Raw genomic sequence first — 23,726 nt, 5'->3', positions numbered from 1 at the left:
TCTCTCTCAAGAAAAGAATCATTCATTTCATTATTATTTTTTCACTGCCAGAAACTCAAGTTACTATCCTTTTCTATTGTTTTCACCCACCCCTCCCTTTCCATTTTCCTTTTTATGTATAAACCCATTTGTTTATTTCCCTTCCCTCTCTGTAAAGTTCTGCTTTTTTATTCATTGTGTAATGTGGGGTTGGTGTTCCTTGTATTGGGTGCCTGCTCAGCCTCTGGACTAAACTACCCTACACACACCAGACTTCCAGACGAAGAAGGAGAAGAGCAAGAAGAAGAACAAGAAAGGTCTCTACTTGGGTTGTGATGAGAGAGAGATCATATATATTGAGCAAGTGGTAAAGTCTTTTCTGAGTTTCTGTTTGTGTGAAAAGTCATGGACACCAAAGGAAGACTGGTTGCTGGTTCTCACAACAGGAATGAGTTTGTTGTCATCAATGCTGATGAAGTTTCCAGGGTAAGTCTTATTCTTAGTAATCTGCAAATATTCAGACTATTCAAAATCTGCTATTTTAGTCTTTGTTTTTGCCCAAAAGTCATTTTCTGGACTACATTTCTGCATTTTGAGGAGTACCTAGTTGCTCAGATTGACTTGTTCTTCTTTAAAATTGTTCCTTCTATTTCTGGACGTTTTTCTATCTTAAATTTTCCCAACTTTTCTCCTTTTTTTAAATATATTTATCAAAGTCACTTCTACCTGATTCAGTTGAGGTTTTCAAGTTCCAAGAACAGATTTTGGTAAAGGGTTTTTTAGTGTAACATATGAATTTGAGTCTCTTACGCCTCACATTCATGGTTTACCTATGGTTTCTACTGAAACGTCTTCCATATATTTGGCCCCTCTTTTTGTTGGTCCCTTGTTAATTTCAGAGTTGCTCAATGAAAGTTGCTGCAGACCAGAAAGTCTGCAGCTTTATTTCTGAAACCGCGTTATCAGTTTTCCATTGAATTAGCTACGTAATTTTTCAGTTGGGTAATTGTGATTTTTTTACTAATTTATCTGAAGTGTTAGTTCTTGAGCTGATGGAGAATGATATTGCAGGTAACTTCTGTTAAAGAATTGAGTGGGCAGATTTGCCAGATCTGTGGTGATGAAATAGAAATTACTGTGGATGGGGAGCCTTTTGTTGCTTGCAATGAATGTGCCTTCCCTGTTTGCAGATCTTGCTATGAGTATGAAAGAAGAGAAGGCAATCAATCATGCCCACAATGCAAAACCAGATACAAGAGAATTAAAGGTGACTATTTCTCTCTATTCTGTATTAATGTTGAATTTGGTTCTTTTTCTTGTAATTGATTTTAGTTGATTAAAGTCTAAATAGAATTTGCATAATTGGTTAGGGAGTCCACGAGTCGAAGGAGATGAAGAAGAGGAGGATATTGATGATTTGGAGAATGAGTTTGACATTGCAAGCAATGACAGGAGAGACCCTCACCAATTTGCTGCAGCAGTGCTGGCTGCTCGCCTTAATATCCGGGGTTCCCAAGTCCATGGTTCGGGTATTAGCACACCGGCGGAGTTTGATACTGCATCCATGGCTTCAGAGATCCCTCTCCTAACTTATGGGCAAGAGGTGAAATAATTTTATCTGATTCTTGTTTTGTCTTTTAAATGGTTGTTATTGTTGATGTGTGATGATAATCGTGTTAAATTTCGGTATAGGACGTTGGGATTGCATCTGATAAGCATGCCCTCATTATTCCCCCATTTATGAGTCGTGGAAAACGCGTTCATCCAATGCCATCTTCTGATGCCTCCATGTCATGTAAGTTCATTAAAATTGTCACAAGCATGTAGCAGTTTATAGTATTTTCATCGTACTTAAGATTGTGATTGTTGGTCTTCATGATGCATGCAGTTCCTCCCCGCCCAATGGATCCTAAGAAAGACATAGCTGTATATGGATATGGAACTGTTGCATGGAAGGAACGAATGGAGGAATGGAAGAAGAAGCAAAATGAAAAGCTTCAGCTGGTGAAGCACGAAGGAGGAAATGATGGTGGAAACAATGAGCCGGATGATTCTGATTTACCCAAGTAAGTTGCATTGACGATTTCAGAATTTGTTTACCGTCCCAAGTGTGTCAGGATTTGTTGTCATTGACTTTTACAATCACATTTCTTTTACAGAATGGATGAAGGTCGACAGCCACTGTCGAGGAAGTTGCCTATTCCTTCAAGCAAGATAAATCCTTACAGAATGATCATCCTTCTCCGTCTTGCTGTTCTTGGCCTATTTTTTCACTATAGAATTCTTCATCCAGTCAACAATGCATATGGATTGTGGTTAACATCTGTAATATGTGAGATTTGGTTTGCCATGTCATGGATATTGGATCAGTTTCCCAAATGGTATCCAATTGAGAGAGAAACGTACCTTGATCGATTGTCACTGAGGTAAACACACTTCTCTCTTTTGGTAAAATGACCATTTGATATGTCCGTTCTATGTTATTAATACCCTACAATTCGCCTGTTACAGGTATGAGAAGGAAGGGAAGCCATCTGGGTTAGCCGACCTAGATATCTTTGTTAGTACGGTTGATCCTTTGAAGGAGCCTCCACTTATCACTGCAAACACGGTTCTGTCCATCCTTGCTGTAGATTATCCAGTCGACAAAGTTTCATGCTATGTCTCAGATGATGGTGCTGCCATGCTCACTTTTGAAGCTCTTTCAGAAACATCTGAGTTTGCAAGAAAGTGGGTCCCTTTCTGCAAGAAGTTCAACATTGAACCCCGAGCCCCAGAGTGGTACTTTGCTCAAAAAGTTGACTATTTGAGAGATAACGTAGATCCAACCTTTGTCCGGGAACGTAGAGCTATGAAGGTTTGTGCATTTTTTTTTAAATTTGCCTAAATGATCACATTAGCAAGACTATTCTCAGTGAAAGAGAGGATTTTTGTTCAGCCATAAATCTTTTGGTTTGATATGGATGATAACGTACTTTACTGATCTGCTGTTGTCTTATGTGTTTGTAGAGGGATTATGAAGAGTTTAAAGTTCGGATTAATTCGTTGGTTGCCACAGCACAGAAGGTTCCCGAGGATGGCTGGACAATGCAGGACGGCTCTCCATGGCCTGGGAACAATGTACGAGATCATCCTGGAATGATTCAGGTGAGTGGGTCTTTGTTTAATTAATACCACATGTTTAGAGCTAATATCATAATTTCATGCAGACACTATCTTTAATCACTTTTTTCGCAGGTTTTTCTTGGGGAAAATGGTTTTCGTGATATTGAAGGCAATGAGTTGCCGCGTTTGGTATATGTGTCTCGTGAGAAGAGACCGGGTTTCGATCATCACAAAAAGGCTGGTGCTATGAATGCTCTGGTAAGGTTCTCTCTGTGTGCACCTTGAACTTGAATTTCATCCTTGACTTCATTTAACTAATAATAATAGTTCTCTTGATAAAATCAGGTACGAGTGTCAGCAATAGTCTCAAATGCTCCTTACATACTGAATGTTGACTGTGATCACTATATAAACAACAGTAAAGCACTTCGAGAGGCAATGTGCTTCATGATGGACCCCACTTCAGGAAAGAAGATCTGTTATGTACAGTTTCCTCAAAGATTTGATGGAATCGATCTTCATGATAGATACTCAAATCGCAATGTTGTATTTTTTGATGTGAGTGGTTTTTTCCTTTCTCTAGTTTTCTTTTTCCTCCGTTTTTTATCTATATTGTGGGAGATATATATATATATATATATATATATATATATCTAGTGATAGAAATTCCAATGTAGTTGCTAATATATGAACCCTTCTAAGGAAAACTGATTCCTTCACACAACTGATTGCAGATCAATATGAAAGGTTTAGATGGGATCCAAGGGCCCATCTATGTTGGAACTGGGTGTGTCTTCCGAAGGCAGGCTCTTTATGGATATGATGCTCCTGTCAAGAAGAAAGCCCCAGGGAAGACTTGTAATTGTTGGCCAAAATGGTGCTGCATGTGTTGTGGATCTAGAAAGACTAACAAAAAAGCAAAGTCAAGTGATAAAAAGAAAAAGAACAGGGAGGCTTCAAAGCAGATACATGCACTAGAGAACATTCAGGAGGGTGTTGAAGGTAAGACAGTGATCTCTATATGGCCACCTTAAATTTCTTCCTGGATAGCATAGACTTGAATTTCCTTGCCCAGGATGGTACTTGGTCCCAAGCTTCAATTTATCATTGTGTTTTCAAGTTAAATAAATGTGCTAAACGTATACAACTTTGTTGCAGGAATAGATAATGAAAAATCATCCCTGATGCCCCAAATAAAATTTGAGAAAAAATTTGGACAGTCGCCAGTTTTCATAGCTTCTTCACTTATGGAAGACGGTGGAGTTCCCAAAGGAACAAGTTCTGCATCACTTTTAAAAGAAGCCATACATGTCATTAGTTGTGGCTATGAAGATAAAACAGAATGGGGAAAGGAGGTATGCTGCACCAATTTATGGAATTTGACTGAGCAATGAATCTCAAGAAAAAAAAGCTCATTGTTAAGCAATTCTGTTTTCTAAGTCATTATCGTGTTTCAGGTTGGGTGGATATATGGATCTGTTACAGAAGATATCCTAACAGGTTTCAAAATGCATTGCCATGGCTGGAGGTCAGTGTATTGCATGCCCAAAAGGCCTGCATTTAAGGGTTCAGCTCCTATAAATTTGTCAGATCGGCTACACCAGGTGCTTCGATGGGCCTTGGGATCTGTTGAGATTTTATTGAGCAGGCACTGTCCCATATGGTATGGATATGGGTGCGGTTTGAAATGGTTGGAGCGCTTTTCCTATATCAACTCGGTTGTATATCCTTTGACATCCATACCCTTGATCGCATACTGTTCCTTGCCAGCTGTCTGTCTCCTTACTGGAAAGTTTATTGTCCCTGAGGTTAGTTCTTTATGTTAATCTGTAATGTGTCAGAATTATATATCCACTTTGAGGTGTAGAAACTCGACCTAAGAATTCTGTGCTTGCAAAATTTTATTCCTTTAGCTAATGTTTTCTTTCTCTGGATAAACAGATTAGCAACTATGCAAGTATCATTTTCATGGCCCTCTTTCTATCCATTGCGGCAACTAGTGTACTTGAGATGCAGTGGGGGCATGTTGGCATTCATGACTGGTGGAGAAATGAACAGTTTTGGGTGATTGGTGGTGCATCATCACACCTGTTTGCGTTAGTCCAAGGTCTGCTCAAGGTCTTGGGGGGTGTTAGCACAAACTTCACTGTCACATCCAAAGCTGCAGATGATGGAGAGTTTTCCGAGCTATATCTTTTCAAGTGGACGGCTCTGTTAATCCCTCCTATGACCCTATTAATCATAAATATAATTGGAGTTGTAGTTGGAGTTTCTGATGCCATCAACAATGGTTACGAAACATGGGGTCCTCTGTTTGGTAAGTTGTTCTTCGCCATTTGGGTCATTGTCCATCTTTACCCATTCCTGAAGGGTATGGTGGGAAGAAATGACAGACTTCCCACAATCATAATTGTGTGGTCGATTCTTCTGGCATCCATATTCTCACTATTATGGGTCCGAATAAACCCATTTGTGTCCAAAGGTGGTATTGTATTAGAAGTTTGTGGGTTGGATTGTGACTAAGATACCGTGCACAAATAGATTTAGAATGGTTTATATATAGAAAGCTGTCTGGGAAGAGGAACTGTCTTTTAGTTGAAGAGCAAGGCATATCCCCTGGAATGAGAACTTTCACAAAAAAAAGGGTTATCCTGGAAGAGAAGCACTGAAGGGCTATCCTGGAAGATTTTTGCATGTAGATACAAAGGGACTTGGGGCTGACAGTTATTGTTTTGCAAAATGTTCATTAATTCTTAAGTACAGGATTTTATGGGTTGTAAGGGGGATTGTTTTGTATCAAGGTCTGTCTGCAAAACCTAGGGAACATAATAAGGTCAGTTTTTATTTATTTATTGTTTTATTTTTTTTATGATTCATCTCAATAAGGGGGTTGGGATTGATCGTTTCATAGCGTCATCAAGTATGTGTCCTGTTGTGCAGTATTAAGAGACAGTAGCTAAGTGTAGGTTACTGATATCTGTAATGTCAGTGTTTATCAAACAAGGCAAATCTTCTTGTATGTGTACTGATTTAGAACAATTAATGTTTTAATAAACGCAAGTTTTAGATTATGAGCAGACTTCATCCTCGAAAGAATCTCAACCTGCATTTGATGGGTATAGCCGTATAGGAGTGTTCAGTTTTTGACCCTAAACACCTAATAATGTATATATATATATATATATATATATATGTATATTTATTTTTTTCTTATGACAGCAGAATGTGAGTGAAAATTGTATATGGCAACACAGCATAAATATGAACATCAATATATATTGACAATAGCTGTGCATAGAAACACCCAGAATCAAGGGTAAGCATCCAAAGAGACTTCCATAAACATCTGCACGAGATATGCTTCTATTTCAGAAAAAAAATGGGTGCACAACTTCACACCAATAGGAACACAAACGAGTATTAGATTTTGTTGTTCTGCAGATCCTCCAAAGCACGCCTGTTATGTTGAGGTTTCACTGTAGTGAATTTTGTTACTTTCTCACTCTTTCTGGCATTAAGATTTTCCTTCATATGAGACATATTGATGAAACTTTTGCGAGATACTAAATTATCTCTGTTCTTCTGTCTAGGTGTTGTAGACACAGCAATACTTTTCTCCAAATCTTCCTCTATAGCTCTTCTCTTGATTGAATCCAGTTTGGCTGAGAAAAAAAAGGGCAACGAGGACAAAATAATTATCTCAATACATGACATTTTACTAAAGACCTATATACAAAGGAACGTTTGATTGGAGTCCTGCTTGTAAAAGGTTAGACTTACCACTAGTAGAAAACTCAGTGACAGCAAAAGATGGGGGCAAAGGAAAACCCATTTCCTGAGGCGATTTGAGCTTCACAATTTCTTCTATCACATGATGCTTATGCTCACTGAGTTCCCCTGCACCAACTTGTGGAATAGCTACAACTCCATTACCTTCCTTGATATTTGACACCTCTAGATCTGATTTCTGAACTCCTAAAATGAGCAACAAGGACAAATAATTATCTCATAACATGACATTTTATTATAGATCAATATACAAAGAAATGTTATAATGGAGTCCTGCCTGTAATAGCTTGGACTTACCACTTGTAGAAGATTCAGTAACAGGGAAAGATGAGGGCAAATGGAAACACATTTCCTGACTAGATTCCAGCTTCACAACTTCTTCTATTGCTTGCTGCTTATGATCACTGAGTTCCCCTGCACCAACTTGTGGAATAACTAGACCTCCATTACCTTCCTTAACATCTTCACTACTTGAAATGGCATTTGACATCTCCAGATCTGATATCTGGACTTCATCTCCAAATAGACAATTCATCCCAAAACTGCTCCCTAGAGGTGAGGCTGTATTCCCCAGGGCATTAATTTTTGTGTCGCCTAGAGGTGAGGAAGTATTTTCCAAGGCATTAATTTCTGCTTTACCTCAAACATAGAAGAATCAGTTGAAAAAGTTGAGCACTAATATTAATGGATTATTACTAACACATGAGTTAGCAAAACTAGATGATGAAACACTGTCTGAAATCAATCTGACAAGCATGAGAAGCAACGATACGCATTGACAATGAGGCTTAGAAAAAAAAGATAAAAAAAAAAGAATAACTAAATAAATGAATTGATAAATTGGAACTTGGGGTTGCATTTAGCACTTACCATGCCTTGGACCTGAAACTGGAGTATCAGCAAAACCATTTATGCATGCATTTAGACCTTCGAACTTCAACCCTGTTACTCTTCCTGGCTTCAAGAATATAGGCCCATTCCCTTCTTGGCCAGACAGATGTCTGCTTTCAGTAACATAACCTATATAAGAACAAGATAATTTTTAATGTGACTAATTTGGAATATTTTAATAATGAATACACTCTGAAATCCAGCAACTTTCTCTTGTGCAAATGAAAAGAAAGAAATAGTTAAGCATAAATCGATCATTACCTAAGCCATCTTTGCTGTCAGAGTCTCCAACTAGCAGAGGCGGGTTAATCCCTTCAGGATCCTTTCCTTTCAAGATTTTTGGTGCAGTTTTGTCATCCCTTGATGTGGAGTCATGTGAAGCTGCAGAAGCACATTCATCTAGCTCTAAAAATATTTGTTTGCAGTTGTCAGGACTTCCAAAATCAATTTTATCTTGTGATTCGATGTAGTCTACAACTTCTCTCTGATTTCCAACAGTTTCAGAAAACCTTTCTTCAAAAATGGCTACGTTGGAATTCTGGTACTCTAAAGATTTATTTCTATCTTCCTCGCCATCTATATACTCTTGTATCATCGCAGATGCAATGTATTGCTCTTTTAAAATTTTATTATCTTCCAACATAGAAAGCTCAGCATGATGATCTTCAAAAGTTTCTTTCTCCTCCGCAGCATCCATTGCATTCTCACTGTGATTAACCTCCACATGCTCATCAGTATTTTCACCTACATCTTGATACCCTGGAAGTATTCCATCTTCTAATCAGTGAGAATTTCAGAGAACATAAAACAAATGAAGCCTATTACACGCAATTTCAAGATAAACATTACCATTAATTTGAGATTTGTTAAGGGGGACCTGAATGATTATTAACTGCTGCACTAGTATTAAGACCATAATTATTTTAAAACTGGAACTTGTAGCATCAGTGAATTAAAACTTCACTTATGACAAACATGTAGACTATGATCGCTGTACAGAATGTGAGCCAATGCCTCTATAGTGACAAGCCAGCTGCTATCACAAAATTACTTTCAGTTATAAAACCCTTAGTTTGAAAAAAAATCAATTTCAAATTGAGATATAGTTTCAAATGATGACATTTTACTCATCTTGTAAACCAAAAACAAATTCCAATTCTTCTACGCACAGAATGTTTTATACAGTCAACCCTCAATGTACCTTTCAGGATAGCTTCCATTGTTTCACCAACTTTATTTTTCTCGTCTTCTAGGAAAGCTGCATTCATAAACACTCGTTGCTATAAAATGATTAAAGATATTAACAACAGAGGCTACAATTATTACGACAGGGCTTATGAATATAGTGCTTTATGTAGCTATCAAATTAAATGAAACTGGACACAAGTACCTAGATCTTCATCGACACTCTCCTTCTCCTTTGACTTTTGGTTGCCACCCTTGCTATAGTGTAGATCTCCTTCTCCTGCATTTGAGACAATGTCTTATGTGAGTGTATACAGCTATAATAAACAAAACATTCATCATTCAGTGATAAATTCACCACAAAGATACTATGCATATGTTTGATAATCAAAGGATCCATAAAATTTGGCGTTTGGTACTAAAGTCATCCGTAATATTCAATACCAACTTGTCCAAGATCCAGCTCACCTTCAATCAAGCAGTCTCTAGTATCATTATTTTCTAGAAACATGACATAGTTCTCCGTATCACCAGTCTCTTGTGATACAGAGTAGTCTACAACTTCTCTCTGATTTGTAACAGTTTCAGAAAACCTTTCTTCAAAAATGGCAACATTGGAATTTTGGACCTCTAAAGGTTTATTACTATCATGCGCGTCATATATACACTCTTGTACCATAGCAGATGCTATGTATTGCTCTTTTGATATTTTATTATCTTCCAACACAGACAGCTCAGCATGATGATCTTCAAATGTTTCTTTTCCCCCCGAAGTATCCATTGCATTCTCACAGTAATTAACCTCCATATGTTCATCAGTATTTTCACCTACATCTTGTTCGGCAAACCCTGGAAGAGAATTTCAGAGACAACATAAAACAATTGAAGCCTATTACACGAAATTTCACGATATACATTTCCATTCATTTGAGATTTATCAAGGGGGAATTGAATCATTATTAACTGTTGTTAATACCAAGACTTTAATTATTTTAAAACCAGAGCTTATAGCATCATAATAATTTTTGTTCTGATAACAAAAAACAATTTCTTATCAGCGTTTCTAAAACTGCACTTATGACAAACACGTCAATATATACATGTACACTATGATCACAGTTCAGAATGTGAGCCAATACCTCTATAGTGACAAGCCCGCTTTCATCACAAAATTACTCCATCTTATGAAACCCTTAGTTTGTATAATCAATGTCAAATTGAGATATAGTTTCAAATGATGATATTTTACTCATCTTGTTAAGTAAAAACAAAAACAAAAATCTAATTCAACTAGGCACAGATGGTTTTATCACTTTATGGAATTAGCAATCCTTTCACCAGTTTAAAGGGCAAAATAAAAAATAAATTATATTCTACTAGGCACAGAAAGTCTTTAGAGTCAGTGGCCCTCAATGTACCTTTCTGGATAGCATCCACTAATTCACCAATATCTTTATTTTCCTCGACTTCTTGGAAAGCTGCAATCATATATAAACACTCATTGCCTAAAAAATGATTAAAGCAATTAACACCAAAGACTACAATTACTACAACATGGCTGATGAATAAAGTGCTTAACATGGCTATAATATAAAATTAAATAAGACAAAAGTACCTAGATCTTCATCAACAATCTCCTTTTCTTTCGCTTTTTTGTTGCCACCATTGCTACAGTATAGATCTCCTGCATTTGAGACAATGTCTTACATGAGTGTATACAGTTATGATGAACAAAAATTCATCATTCAGTGATAAATTCACCACCAAGGTACTATGCATAGGTAAGATAATCAAAAGATCCATAAATTTGAGGCAGAGAACTGAGCCAAGGCCACTAATGGAATCTGTTTGGAAGTCGGTACCTGAGTCATCGTAATACATTCAACATCAAGTTGTCTAAGATTACAGTTATTCAGATCAGACAACTCACCTTCAATCAAGCAGTCTCCAATAGTATTATTTTCTGGATACATGATATAGTTCTCCATATCAGCTTTGCTCCCCATTTTGTTCATCATGCCCCCATAAACGGTTCCTATATTATTACCATCAGCAACCTGGCCATCTGTGTTTGGTAAATCAGGTAGGACACTGTCATCCAAGTTAAAGCCATTTTCAACACGCTCATCACTCTCTTCAGCAACAGTAGGTAACAGTTCAGAGCTATCTAATGCCTCACATTGCCCTTTAGTTCCATCACTAGCATTAATAAAGTCCTCATTTAAGAACTCATCCCCCACAACCTGACCATCTGTGTTGTGTAAATCACAAAGGGGACTTTCATTCAAGTTTGAGCTTTTTTCATCATTTACTGCTGGGACATCTTTTGTCCTCTCACCATAAGTGGATTCGTTCCAATCTTTTTCTCCACTGTCTTCAATAACATCTGTGATTTCAGGAACTTTAACTTCAGCAACCTGACCATCGAACTTTGTTTCAATATGATTTATGTGTATTCCTCCAGCAAGAGCACAATCAGCTTGAACTTCATTCCCAACAGCTGAGGTAGGAAAGAAAATAAACAAAAAAGATAGCTTCAGGATGGACTCTAGGTCAACAATATCATTGAAACAACTGAAAGATGAAACATTTGTATAGAGAAATTAGAGACCAGCTAGAAATATGTGTGATGCAAATAGAGACTACATAAAACTATAAAGCCTATTAAATTCAATTCCCTAATGTAGTCTTAATGTAGTCTTACATGTGACTAAGCTAGAAAGTTTAATAATGAATACACTCTGAAATTCAGCAAATCTTTCTCGTGCAAATGAAAAGAACGAAATAGTTAAGCAAAAATCATTACCTAAGTCATCTGTGCTGGCAGTGTATCCATCTAGCAGAAGCTGATTCATCCCTTCAGGATCCTTGCCTTTCAAGATTTTTGGTGCAGTTTTGTCATTCCTTGATGTAGAGTCACATAAAACTGTAGAAGCACATTTTTCCAGCTCTAAAAATCTTTGTTTGCATTTGTCAGACCTTTCAAAATTCATTGTATCTTGTGATTCAGAGTAGTCCACAACTTCTCTCTGGTTTGTAACAGTTTCAGAAAACCTTTCTTCAAAAATGGCGACATTGGAATTCTGGACCTCTAAAGGTTTATTTCTATCGTGCGCGCCATATATACACTCTTGTACCATAGCAGATGCTATGAATTGCTCTTTTAATATTTTATTATCTTGCAACATAGACAGCTCAGCATGATGATCTTCAAATGTTTCTTTTCCCTCTGAAGCATGCATTGCACTCTCACTGTGATTACCCTCCATATGCTCATCAGTATTTTCACCTACATCTTGTTTGGAAAACCCTGGAAGTATACCATCTTCTAATCAGTGAGAATTTCATAGACAACATAAAACAATGAAGTCTATTACATGCAATTTCAAGATATACATAACCATTAATTTGAGATTCATCAAGGGGAACTTGAATAATGATTAACTGCTCCGCAAGTATCAAGACCTTAATTATTTATAGCTTGATTTTTTTTTAAAGGAAACCCATAACTTGTCGCTTCATATTATTATTATTTTCTACAATTTCTTATCCATGTTTTTAAAACTTCAATTATGGCAAACACGTCAATATTGACATGTAGACTATGATGACTGTGAGCCAATGTCAATAGTGACAAGCCGGTTGTTACCACAAAATTACATTCTCTTATAAATCCCTTAGTTTGTATAATCAATGTCAAATTGAGATATAGTTTTAGAAAACGACATTTTACTCATCTTGTAAACTAAAACAAAACACAAATTCCAATTCTAATTCTACTGGAGACAAATTGTTTTATGGAGTCAGCAACTCTCAATGTACCTTTCTGGATGGCATCCACTGTTTCACCAACTTCAAAGGCCCGTTCTCTATTTTCCTCGTCTTCTTGGAAATCTACATTCATATCAAAATACTCATCATCATATAATGATTAAAGCAATTAACAACAGAGGCTACATTTACTACAAAATGGCTTATGAATATAGTGCTTTAAATGGCTATCAAAATTAACTTGAACAAAACAATAGTACCTAGATCTTCATCAACAATCTCCTTTTCTTTCGATTTTTTATTGCCACCATTGCTAAAGTATAGATCTCCTGCATTAAAGACAATGTCTTACGTGAGTGTATATAGTTATGATAAACAAAAATTCATCAAAAGTTTAATTAATCAAAAGACCCATATATTTGAGGCAGAGAACTGAGATGAGGCCACAAATGGACTCTATTTGGCACTTGGTACCAGATCAATAATGCATTCAATATCAACTTTTCCAAGATCACAGTTATTCAAATCAGCAAGCTCACCTTCAATCAAGCATTCTCCAGTGATATTATTTTCTGGATAGGTGACATTGTTCTCCATATGAGCTTTGCTCTCCGTTTTGTTCACCAGAACCCCGTAAAGGGTTCCTACTTTATTCTCATCAGCAACCTGGCCATCTGAGTTTGGTAAATCAGGAAGGACACTATCATCCAACTTAGAGCCATTTCCAATACCCTCACGACCCTCTTCAGCAACAGTTGATGACATTTGAAAGCTATCTAATGCCACACAACTCCCTTTACTTTCATCACTGGCATTTATAAAGTCTTCATTCCAGAATTCATCCTTCGCAACCTGACCATCTGTGCTGTGTATATCACGAAGGGGACACTTGTCCAAGATTGAACTTTTATCAGGACCCTCATTTACTGCTGGGACATCTTTTGTCCTCTCACCAAAAGAGGATTCATTCCCATATTTTGCTCCACTGTTTTCAATAACATCTGTGGTTTCAGGAGCTTTAACTTCAGCAACCTGATCATCAAAGTTTGTTTCGATATGATTAATGTTTATTCCACCAGAAAGAGCACCATCAGCTTGAACATCATCCCCAACTGCACACCAAGTTCAGGATGGACTTTAAGTCAACAATATCATTTGAACACAACTAAAAGATGAAACATTCTTACGGAGCAAGAAGAGACCAGTTACAAATATGTGTGATGCAATTTACCTTCACATTTTGGCCGGTAGGTGCTTGATTGAACATCACGTACAGAGGTAAAATTAGAAGAAACCACCACATTGCCGAACTTATCTGGAGATGCTAGTACAGCAACACTTTCCATATCATTCACAACAGGTTGTACAGCAGCATGTTCCTCATGATCCATAGAGGTCCCTTGAAAGTTCACAGATTCCACAAGCTGAATTTCGTTCAGATGAGGTGAAGCATCCATGCTTTTCTCAAAGTGCGAATTTACAGTAGATACTGCGGAACTAATAGGCTGTACAACATTCTGTTCCTCATGGTCCATTGAGGTCCCTTGAAAGTTCAAAGATTCCACAAGCTGGTTTTTATACAGATGAACTGCAGTATCCATGATTTGGTCAAAGTTCAAATCTACAATTGATGCTGTAAAACTAACAGGCTGTACAGCATCATGTTCCTCATTAAACATAGACTTCCCTTGATAGTTCATAGATTCCACGAACTGATTTTCGTTCAGATAAGCTGAAGTATCCATGCTTTTCTCAAAGTTCGAATTTACAGTAGTTTCTACCAAATTAACAAGCCCATCCTCTGTGGCAGATTCTACCTTCTTGCTTGATCCCTTCCTCTTCTTCTTTGACTTTTCTACAGCTTCTTTGCTGAAACAAGAATCTGCCTCATTTTCATTTCCCACAGGTTCCGTTACTTCCAGTCCAACATCTATCTTGGGTTCTTCAAGCAGTAAATTGAATTCAGCAGGCATACGTAATTCTGTTAATACAGCAGTCTTGCTATTAGATCTCCTTACACAACCCTTGGGTGGAAGTACATTTTCAGAACTCTGATCATCTTCGGAATTTGCTCCACATTCTTTATTCCTTGTTCGCTTTTTGGCAATATCTCTATCCAGTTCCTTAACCATATGAAGCACAGGAGATCTATCAACTGCCTCATAGACAACTATGGAGCTCTCCTCTAACCGCGACGGCTCTTGGTTTTCCTTCACAACCCCATCCATTCCCACAGCAGTTGCGATAATGTCATCACTGGTTTCTGATGGTACCTTTTTGCAAGCATTCATTTTAGATTTCCGCCCAGGTTTGGCAACATCAGAACTCTTCCTTGTAACTGGGTCTTTTTGACAAATTGCCAAAACCTTCCCAGCACCAGCCACAGAAGAGTACAACGTGGTTTGTCGTCTGGACCTCCTCAAAGCTAATTTCTCATTTTCAGCCGCTGCTTCTAGCCTTTGCACCACCACTTGGGAAGCCCCTTGAGATTTGTCGCCCCTCGTTCTTTTTCTACCATCTTCTCTTGCAACCTCCTTTCCCTTGTGTAGCACAATTGCCTTGCATTCCTTCTGGCCCTCCACAGATTCAATGCCTTCTGCATCCATGTTCTGCTTTCCAGACCTCGTAACACAAACAGGAGTGCCCTTAATCTCCACCACTTCGACTTCCTTCTTCCCCCACAGACTTCCTTCTTCCTCTTCCACCCCGCTTCTTCTTCGGACCGTAATCACAATCAGAATCCGAGTCCTTGTCAGTAGCCACAAAGTAAAAGGTCTCATTGTCGGGACTGAACTTCACTTTCTTAGTTTTCGGACTTGTGACCGAATCAATTGCCATTTCATTTAATCCCAACTGTCCCTCAGCCGGCTCAACATCACTCACAGATTCCTCATTCTTCTGTTTATCAAAAAAAAAAACCCCAACAAATTAAAACACACACCGCGATTATAGTTTGCAAACTTAACCCAATAACCTAATCCCAGAAAATTATGAGTAACATGATCAATTACTAAACAATTAAGATGGAGAATGAAAATAAAAGTAACCTTGTGAAGAAGTAGAGTCAAGGCCTGGGCCATTTCGACGTTCTTCATGTTGGCACGAATCTTGTGCTGCTTGCACAACTCCTGAAGTTGTCTCCTTTTCATCGCGAAGAAATCCATTTCTGCACAAATAAAATTGAGGAGAGGGGTTGTGGTTACCTAAACATGCCCAGAGAGGGGAATTGGGGATCCTTCTTCTTGTTCTTGATTTTTGAATCTTGTATGTGGGAAATTCCCGAAATTTTGGATTTGAATTTTTTGGGGGTTCGTTTGTGGTGGTTTTAAATTTCAAAATGAAGGGGCGACCCCGCTTTGCATCCAACTTTGTGGGTAGAATTGTAATTTGAGATATGGGATCAGGCGCGTGTGCGATTCTCACACCAAAGAGGAAGGAAAGGTTAACCAAAAAGGCGTCGTTGGGAATTAATTCATGGGTGGTTCAATTTGCTTTCTAGAGTATAGACCATTCTCAAAAAACATTTGATACCTTCACCTCTCGTCTTTATTTTTGCTGGTAAACTTCTATTTTACTCACCTATATTATAAAGTAATGTGAGTTCAAATTCAAAACTTATTGGTATTTGGTAATGGATGGAGTGGTCAAACTTTTATAAACCCACCAAAGCTCTCATATTTCCAATGTGATATTTATATCTCAACACGTGTCCGCAGGTGTGGCAAATCTTCAAACCAAACACGTAGACGACAATTTTAGGTGATGTGGATCCTCGTGGCGGAGGGAGGGGGAAAAAGAGAGAGAGAGAGAGAGAGAGAGAACACACACATAGATTCCTGCTCTAATATATATCACGATAAAGTGATATGCGATTCACATTCAAAATCAATTGACAATTGATGTAGTAACTCAAACCCTTATAAGCTTATCAGCAATGCGCCATATTTCATGTGGGATTTATATATCAACATTATAAGACGAACCCTCTAGGAACATACTCTCTCTAGCATATCAATGAGAAAATTTAGAGACACAAAAGTCCACCAAACGGTTAGCTTCAAAAATAGTTTCCCAATATTAATGTCAAAAGACTACAAAGTCTACCTTATTTGCCAAGAACAGAATATCCTGGGCTAGCAAGTATCCTCCACCAAAATTGAGATTCTCCCATCAAGGTATCCTATGAGCAATTTTGAGTTTCCCTGAAAAATAAGATGCTTAAAAATTCAAAACCGTTGTATGAAGTCATACCCTCAGAGTTGTGATTAAGCTATTAAGACAAAACGATGCATCACTCATTGGGCTTAGGGGTGGGTTTGGTATGTTATCAACTCTATTTCTTTAATTTTCATGTATTGACCAACATTAATTCATATGCATAATGTTGTCTTAACACTGCAAGCCGTTAAAAGTTGGTACCAATATATTCGGTACCAACCTTTTTTTTTGGTACAGTACGGTACGGTTGGTACTTATTTTATACCAACTTTGTACTTATAGCAACAATAGTTCAAATGTTAACAAAGTAATGCCACAAAAATTGCAAAACTTCAAGTCTTCAACACTTCATTAAGTCCAAATTCTCCAACCAACTAAAATTACACAGTAAGCAACGTATGCTGCAAAATGCATATGTCCAAATTGTCCAAAGCAATAAAAACTTGTAAAATAACAAGCAAAAACAAGCATGTATATATTGAGATTAAATGTAGAGTCTAAAATATATGTCATAAAACCTAAAGTTAAATAACTGAGAGTAAATCAAAAAAAATTAGCGACTTTTCTCTAGGGTTTCACTCTCTAGGTATTTCTCTTAAGTCCGGCTAGTTAAGATGGCAGGCATGTCACCTTCGGTGGTTCTGCCGCTACTATTGTCGCTTATCCGCATTTTTTGTTGTCGAACACCTTTTGTCCATAAAGTGGCGCAAACCTATGGGTAGGGCGGTGATTGGAACCCTAACCTCAGTTTGAGACTTCTAGAATCGTATCCAGATGCGCGCACATGCGCTAAGGTTTTATTCTGAGGTTCAATTGGTAGGAGTATATCGAGAGAACATATGTTGTTCAATGGGCCTTGGTCATGTGCTTTTTGTCACAACAAAGTATAATGGGCTGAATGGCCTGGTATAGGTGCCTATCGATACCCTCTGTTTGGGTTGAGATCTTTGGCATGCCTCCGAAGTTGCTTACTGATGAAGTAGTCGAGATGATTGATGGTACGTTGGGTAAGTGGACCATCTAGATCACTTCGGATCAAGCACAGTTCTAGAGCTCATGTCTGGTTGACTCACCAAATATGTGTTATGATTAAAGAGGCATACCATTTTGATGTTGTTCGAATCCTAAGCAATGAGGGTCACGGTGCCACTCTCCTTCAAGTATGAGATGACTATCGGCTTTTACAGGGTCTGTGGACTTCTAAAGCATCAAGCGGTTGGTGGAGGTCCACCGGATATGTCAATGATTCATGTGCTTGGGGGAGGCCTGCCATTGCCATTATGTGGTGTGGTGAACCCGTTTGTTGGAAAACTCAAAATGATTACAAACCCTAGTTTATTGGGTCAAGATCTAGGGTTTAGGTCGGTTTCGTCGACTCTCACTCCACGCCAGGGTCCTGGATTAAATGTTGCTTTTAGTTCTAACGTTGTGCGAGTATCGGCTCGATCCAACCCTTTGCTTTTTCAAACCCTGATATGTCTTTGGTGGAGCTGGATGCCCAAATTTCTAAACTCTGGTCCCCATTGTTGGTTACTCTTATAGTCCATGTGTTTCCGGTAGTAGAGAGATGATTGTGAACACTAAGTTGTTGGCGGGGTTCAAGCGGTGAGCTATTTTGTCCATTGCTCCTTTCGAGATGTATGTCGAACCGAAGATGATGTTACCTCGTGAGGACAAAAACCTCAAGGTATCCTTGAACCATAAGAAGAAGGACAGTCGACCTGAAGGTTTCCAGAATAAGGAGATTGGAGAATCGAGTTGTAGCACTGGTCCTAAGAGTGTATCAAGACTCGCACTAGTGATAGTTAACCTCGAATTTGGTTCAGTAGTTGAAACTTCTCCTTGTGTTGAATTTGATTTGGTGCTCGGAAGACATGAGGTGCTGGGTTATGAGAGTACTATGATGGTGGTGGTGCTAATAGAGGAGTCTCCTCTCATATGAGAGCTCTGGTTTGCTTAATAAGTTAGACCTGATCTAACAACTCTTTATCTTTCTTCATTCTTAGCTTTATTTAAGGTTTTGCAACAGTAAAGTTGCTTGATCTAGGTATTGAACTTAGTTTGTTTATGTTTATTTCGCACATTTCAATCTTATCATAGCCAACATGTTGAACATATTCAAATTGATATAAATAAGTATTTATATGCTTGTCCTCCAATTTTGACCGTTGAGAGGGCTTGATGTCATACTTCTAACCCTTGCTAGTTAATAAATAAAATTCATTTTAGCTCTATTTTTTTGTGAGAACATATGACCATTCCCTTGAAAAACATTATTAGCTAAGTATATGATTCAATACATTTTGATTTAGAAACATTACTGAAACAAATGAAAATTTCCTTTTAAATAACTATTTATCTTTCAGTGGTGTGAGGTGCATATCGCACTATGTATTTTTTTTTAATTGGTTACAACAATATGTATATTTTTTGTAAATGATGCATAATTATTTTTCTAAAAAACAATATTAATCTATTAGTATTAATTAGAAAAATAATATCAGTGGATTCTAAAGACAAGTCAATCTTATATGTTTTTCTTTATCCGTTTATAAATAGAGCATTTGTTGCATCTCTAATGCACTAACTACTTTTAATGAAAAACAAACTCTGAAGAATTAGTTTTGCTTGCCTTTCTTTTCTTCGATCCATTTTCTTTGATCTTCAATCCATCCTCTTTATTCTCTCTATGTCAACTAAATCATCTCTCCTTGTCGTGGTGGATGATATTGCTCCGATGGAGTACATTAGGTTGAATATTAGATTCGACACGACATGGACATTAGCCTAGCCAACAGACCTCGGCAAGCACTAGGTAGGCAGTTAGCTGGATATTAGCCTCGCTAGCACGGAACAGACAGACCTGTAGGCTAGAAATTAGCCTCGCTGATATTGATCATGGGCATGCGGCAAACAAGCACATGCAGCAAGCAAGCAGGCATGCTCGATCAATGTGCATAGGTGTCGATAGGAGGCGAAACATGGCATGCAAGGATGCATGACACATGAGCAGCGGTTACTAAGCAGTTCACAAGTAGTGGGCGGTTATCAAGCATGCAAGGAAGTTACCAAGGAGTGGGAAGTTATCCGAGGTAGTTACCAAGTAGTGGGTGGTTACTCATGCAAGGTAGTTACTAATGCTCAAAGATAGGACCAGCAGTTACTCGAGCAAGGTAGTGAGGTTAGTGGGTTGTGTCATGGAAGTTCTTGATTGCTTGGCAAGCATGCATGCTACCACATCACCCTAGGGCGGTTGGGGTGTCAACCGCCATGTACAATGGAAGTGCAACATAACCTAGGCCAATGGGGTTGTCATTGGTGTGTGAAAGAGATGTGATCACAACCGAGAGGGTGAGAACACAAGCAATGAGAGAACATAGTAAGTGAGAGAAAAACAATTGAGAGCGAGGCAGATAGGGCATGTTAGAATTGCGAAGGCTGTAAGCCTCATTGTACCCTTAGATTGAGTGATTAGTGTAGGTGCACTAAGTGAGTAGCTAGGCAGATTGGGTTTGGGTAGACCAAAGCTGAAAGCACTCTTTGGACTCGTTGTAATCTTCTTGATTTTTTAATGGAGTTAAAGGTTGGGAGCGGACTCCCGTAAACACTTGTGTTGTGTGTGTGCATATAGCTTGTATACTTATTTTCGCTTCTTTGATAGTTTATGATGTGCAATAGACAATTGAGTGAGAGAAGGTAGGCTAGCTAGGTAGTGTAGGTTGCTTGGCACCATGACATAGGAAAAATGTTTTGGTATCGACTTTGCCTGTGTGGCACTTAGCTAGGTGTCAAAGGACTGGGGCGAGGTTCACCATGATGGTCTGGACTCGATGGAGATGGTGGTAAATGAAGATGGTTGATGACTAAGCGGACTGGACCTGGGCCTAGGCCTCTAGTCTTGTCTATAAGAGTTCTCAATGCTCTTGACATTCATCCCAACAGATGAGCCAAAGACAATGCTTCTGCATGGCCTTGTTGTATTCTTTGTGAACTATAGCTATAGATCTTTATAAGTCCAACTGGGGTAACAACTTTGTTCAACGAGAGTTTAAATACTTCTCTTCCAATTTCAACAAGCTGATCGATGAACCTTTCTTCTTCTTTGAAGCTTGTTTCACCTTGAACTTCCTCAGTTGCACCCTATTTATTCTACTAGATAACACCTTAGGTTTTCCTTTAATGACATGTTTACTTATCCGGAATGGAATTGAGTTCCATTGGAATCGATTCCATTCCGGCGTTTACCTGCACATGGGAATAGAATTCGCAGTGGGACCCACCATCAAAATCCGGAATCGATTTTGGAAAAGGCCCGGAGTTAGTCCTGAGGGGGGGGGGAGGTGAGAATGGGGCGGAATGAAAAATTCTTCCAAAAGTACCCGACCCTTTTTGATGTCAATAGAAGAGATGCAGAGGCCATGGGCGACGCGGAAGAGGACATGGCGACGACGTAGTCGGAAGGGAGGGAGAGATTGGAGAGGGCGATGTTTGGTTTGAGCTTATCAACAACGGTGGTGAAGACGAGATTTGAGGAGGGAGGTGGGGGCGGAGGTGGCCCGGTGGTGAAGAGGAGAGGGGCGGCGGCGGAGGAGGATGTGATGAGGGAGGTGGGGGAGGAGGAAGTGGAGGCGGAGGAATGGAGTGGTGGTGGAGGTGGCTAGGTGGGGGGAGGAGATAAGGGAGGTGGTTGGGTCGATGAAGTTGTGGAAATGGAGGAGATTTGAGATTTTGTAGTAGAACACATAAGAAAAGTGTTGGGATAATACTTAGGTAGGTGATTGAGAGAGAGGGGAGAGAAAATAAGCTAAATATTCATCATTTTCAAGAGATAATAAGTACAATTTGTCCTACTTTGCAGTAGTCATTCAGATACAAAATGATCTAGTGCTAACTAGATGGGTGTAGAGAGCAGATTGATGGGTGTAGCTGTAGTTGGGCGTAATTGTGCATGGTTAAGGAAGTGTACTGCAAAAAAAAAAAAGAGAGGTAAAAGAGAGATAGAGACTTTATGTGAAAAGAGAAATAGTGAGGGTGGTAATCTAGAAGCAAAAGGAAGTGTGAATCTTCATGAAAAGAAAAATGGTATTATGGTAATTAACTAAAATTTAATTATGATTCTTTTATCGTAAGTAAATAATAATAATCGTAATTAGTTTCATTTTTATTCTTCTGTATTATTCCATTTTGTCTCTCCTTCCGATTCATATTCTATATTAATTATGTTCCGGGTAGTATACGTGCCATAAAAGGAAAAAGAAAAAAAAACAGTATCTCCTTTCATTCTCCAAAATACCCTAATTGAGTTTTACAATTTACACCTGGTATCCTCTTCATTCTTCAACATGAGGTAAAAACATGTTAAAAACGTCGCACAAAGTGCTCCTATCAACTACCCCACACTTGGCTTTTGCTAGTCCCTTAGTAAAACAAAACTAAATGAGACACTATTGCCCCTAAATGATTGTCTCAGAATCTCAAAACACATAGTTTTCAAGTTTAAGCATTTGAATGTAAGCACATAAATTCCAAGTTTCATAAACATGCTTCATAGTATGAATAAGTCAGATACGAGACAATAAGCATTTAACATGTTTAGTCAATCAAATCCTCCTCACAAGGCATACTCTCTTCTTTTCACTCAGATTCATGGTTATCATTCACACATAAGTATATGCAAGAGAAAGGATATTAAGGCATCAAATAACTTGCATATTTCAACAAATGAAAGCACTTTGTGAATAACATAGGAAAACCTCATTTAACAACTAAGTGCACAAATGGACCAAAACCATATGCTTAACTCTTGTGATCATCTCCACAAACCAAGATTTGCTCATTTTAAGAATCATTAGGATCATTAGATAAGGTAAATGTTTAGGCGTAGCTAAAGGCATGGAATATCAAGGAATCACAAAGGTAATCCTATAGACTCAGCAGAGTAAACATCATCCTTATGACACCACACACCATCAGGGGCCGAATATAACAAGTTGGGCACAATCATCATTCAAACCACAAAGTGAACATGGACAAAGGTCAAGTAAAAATTTTTAGACCTTCAATTACAACTCAACTCCAAATCACAAATGAAGGACAACATAACATTTTTTCTTTTCTTGCCGAGTTCATCATTATCTTTTTTCTTTCTTTTTCTTGTTTTTTTTTTCGGCAATGCTTGCTTAAAAGCTTGTTGATTTTTTTTTCAAATGTCTTCCACCCCACACTTATTTCATGTATCATCACAACATCATCTCAATAAGAATTCTGTCAAATCTATAGGACAAGGTAGAGGTAACTATACTAAGCATGGTGATAACATAGGTGATGAATAAAAGGCTCAATGTAGGCTCAAATGTGGTTCAACTAAGGGGTCCCAAACATGGCACATATAGGGATACATGGTTATTTGGCCAAAGTGGTGGTATTCCTATAAATGATCCATAAATCATTTTCAAAATCAGAGCATTTTATAACTTAAATGTTTCAACAATCACAAAAGTGAGTTCTAGTAAATTGTAGAGTCCATTAAAAGCTATGACACATAGTTATTGAATATGCAAAGAATAGTGAGGTTCATGAATAATCACGAAATTTCAAATTACATCTCATGAAAAAAAAAGTTACATATAGGCTCAAAAACTCACAGGTTGTTATGGACTTTAAACTGACCAAAACATGTACGTCATAATCAATCCATCCAAATCTCACATGTTCATATCAAATCCACATCATCAATGAAACTTACAATTCAATTCGTATGAAATGCAAAACCATCATCTATGTATTTT

General features: G+C 38.1%; 3 protein-coding genes across 3 annotated transcripts; 1 reads left to right on the top strand and 2 right to left on the bottom strand.

Annotated features, from left to right (window-relative positions):
* Nucleotides 1-2: 2 nt before the first annotated feature.
* LOC126784768 (cellulose synthase A catalytic subunit 2 [UDP-forming]-like) lies at nt 3-6,069 on the top strand. The gene is made up of 14 exons (XM_050510271.1): nt 3-465; nt 1,051-1,246; nt 1,350-1,582; nt 1,672-1,774; nt 1,868-2,045; nt 2,139-2,405; nt 2,491-2,836; nt 2,989-3,126; nt 3,217-3,342; nt 3,430-3,642; nt 3,819-4,086; nt 4,243-4,439; nt 4,542-4,892; nt 5,026-6,069. The coding sequence occupies exons 1-14, from the start codon at nt 385-387 to the stop codon at nt 5,605-5,607; spliced, it is 3,279 nt and encodes a 1,092-aa protein (XP_050366228.1). The 5' UTR covers nt 3-384; the 3' UTR covers nt 5,608-6,069.
* A 273-nt stretch (nt 6,070-6,342) lies between these two features.
* LOC126783967 (uncharacterized) lies at nt 6,343-15,326 on the bottom strand. The gene is made up of 10 exons (XM_050509488.1): nt 13,952-15,326; nt 13,188-13,832; nt 12,981-13,049; nt 12,772-12,843; nt 12,004-12,259; nt 8,026-8,273; nt 7,744-7,893; nt 7,171-7,503; nt 6,865-7,059; nt 6,343-6,746 (listed from the first exon to the last, which is right to left on the bottom strand). The coding sequence occupies exons 1-10, from the start codon at nt 15,324-15,326 to the stop codon at nt 6,505-6,507; spliced, it is 3,585 nt and encodes a 1,194-aa protein (XP_050365445.1). The 3' UTR covers nt 6,343-6,504.
* A 40-nt stretch (nt 15,327-15,366) lies between these two features.
* LOC126783966 (uncharacterized) lies at nt 15,367-16,033 on the bottom strand. Its single transcript, XM_050509487.1, has 3 exons — nt 15,924-16,033; nt 15,768-15,886; nt 15,367-15,618 (listed from the first exon to the last, which is right to left on the bottom strand). The coding sequence occupies exons 2-3, from the start codon at nt 15,882-15,884 to the stop codon at nt 15,367-15,369; spliced, it is 369 nt and encodes a 122-aa protein (XP_050365444.1). The 5' UTR covers nt 15,885-15,886; nt 15,924-16,033.
* Between the last annotated feature and the right edge of the window lie 7,693 nt (nt 16,034-23,726).

Source organism: Argentina anserina, chromosome 2, assembly GCF_933775445.1.
Source record: "Argentina anserina chromosome 2, drPotAnse1.1, whole genome shotgun sequence".
Classification (NCBI taxonomy): Eukaryota; Viridiplantae; Streptophyta; class Magnoliopsida; order Rosales; family Rosaceae; genus Argentina; species Argentina anserina.
The sequence above is the reverse complement of the archived record's forward strand: the minus strand, read 5'-3'. Positions and strand labels throughout refer to the sequence as shown.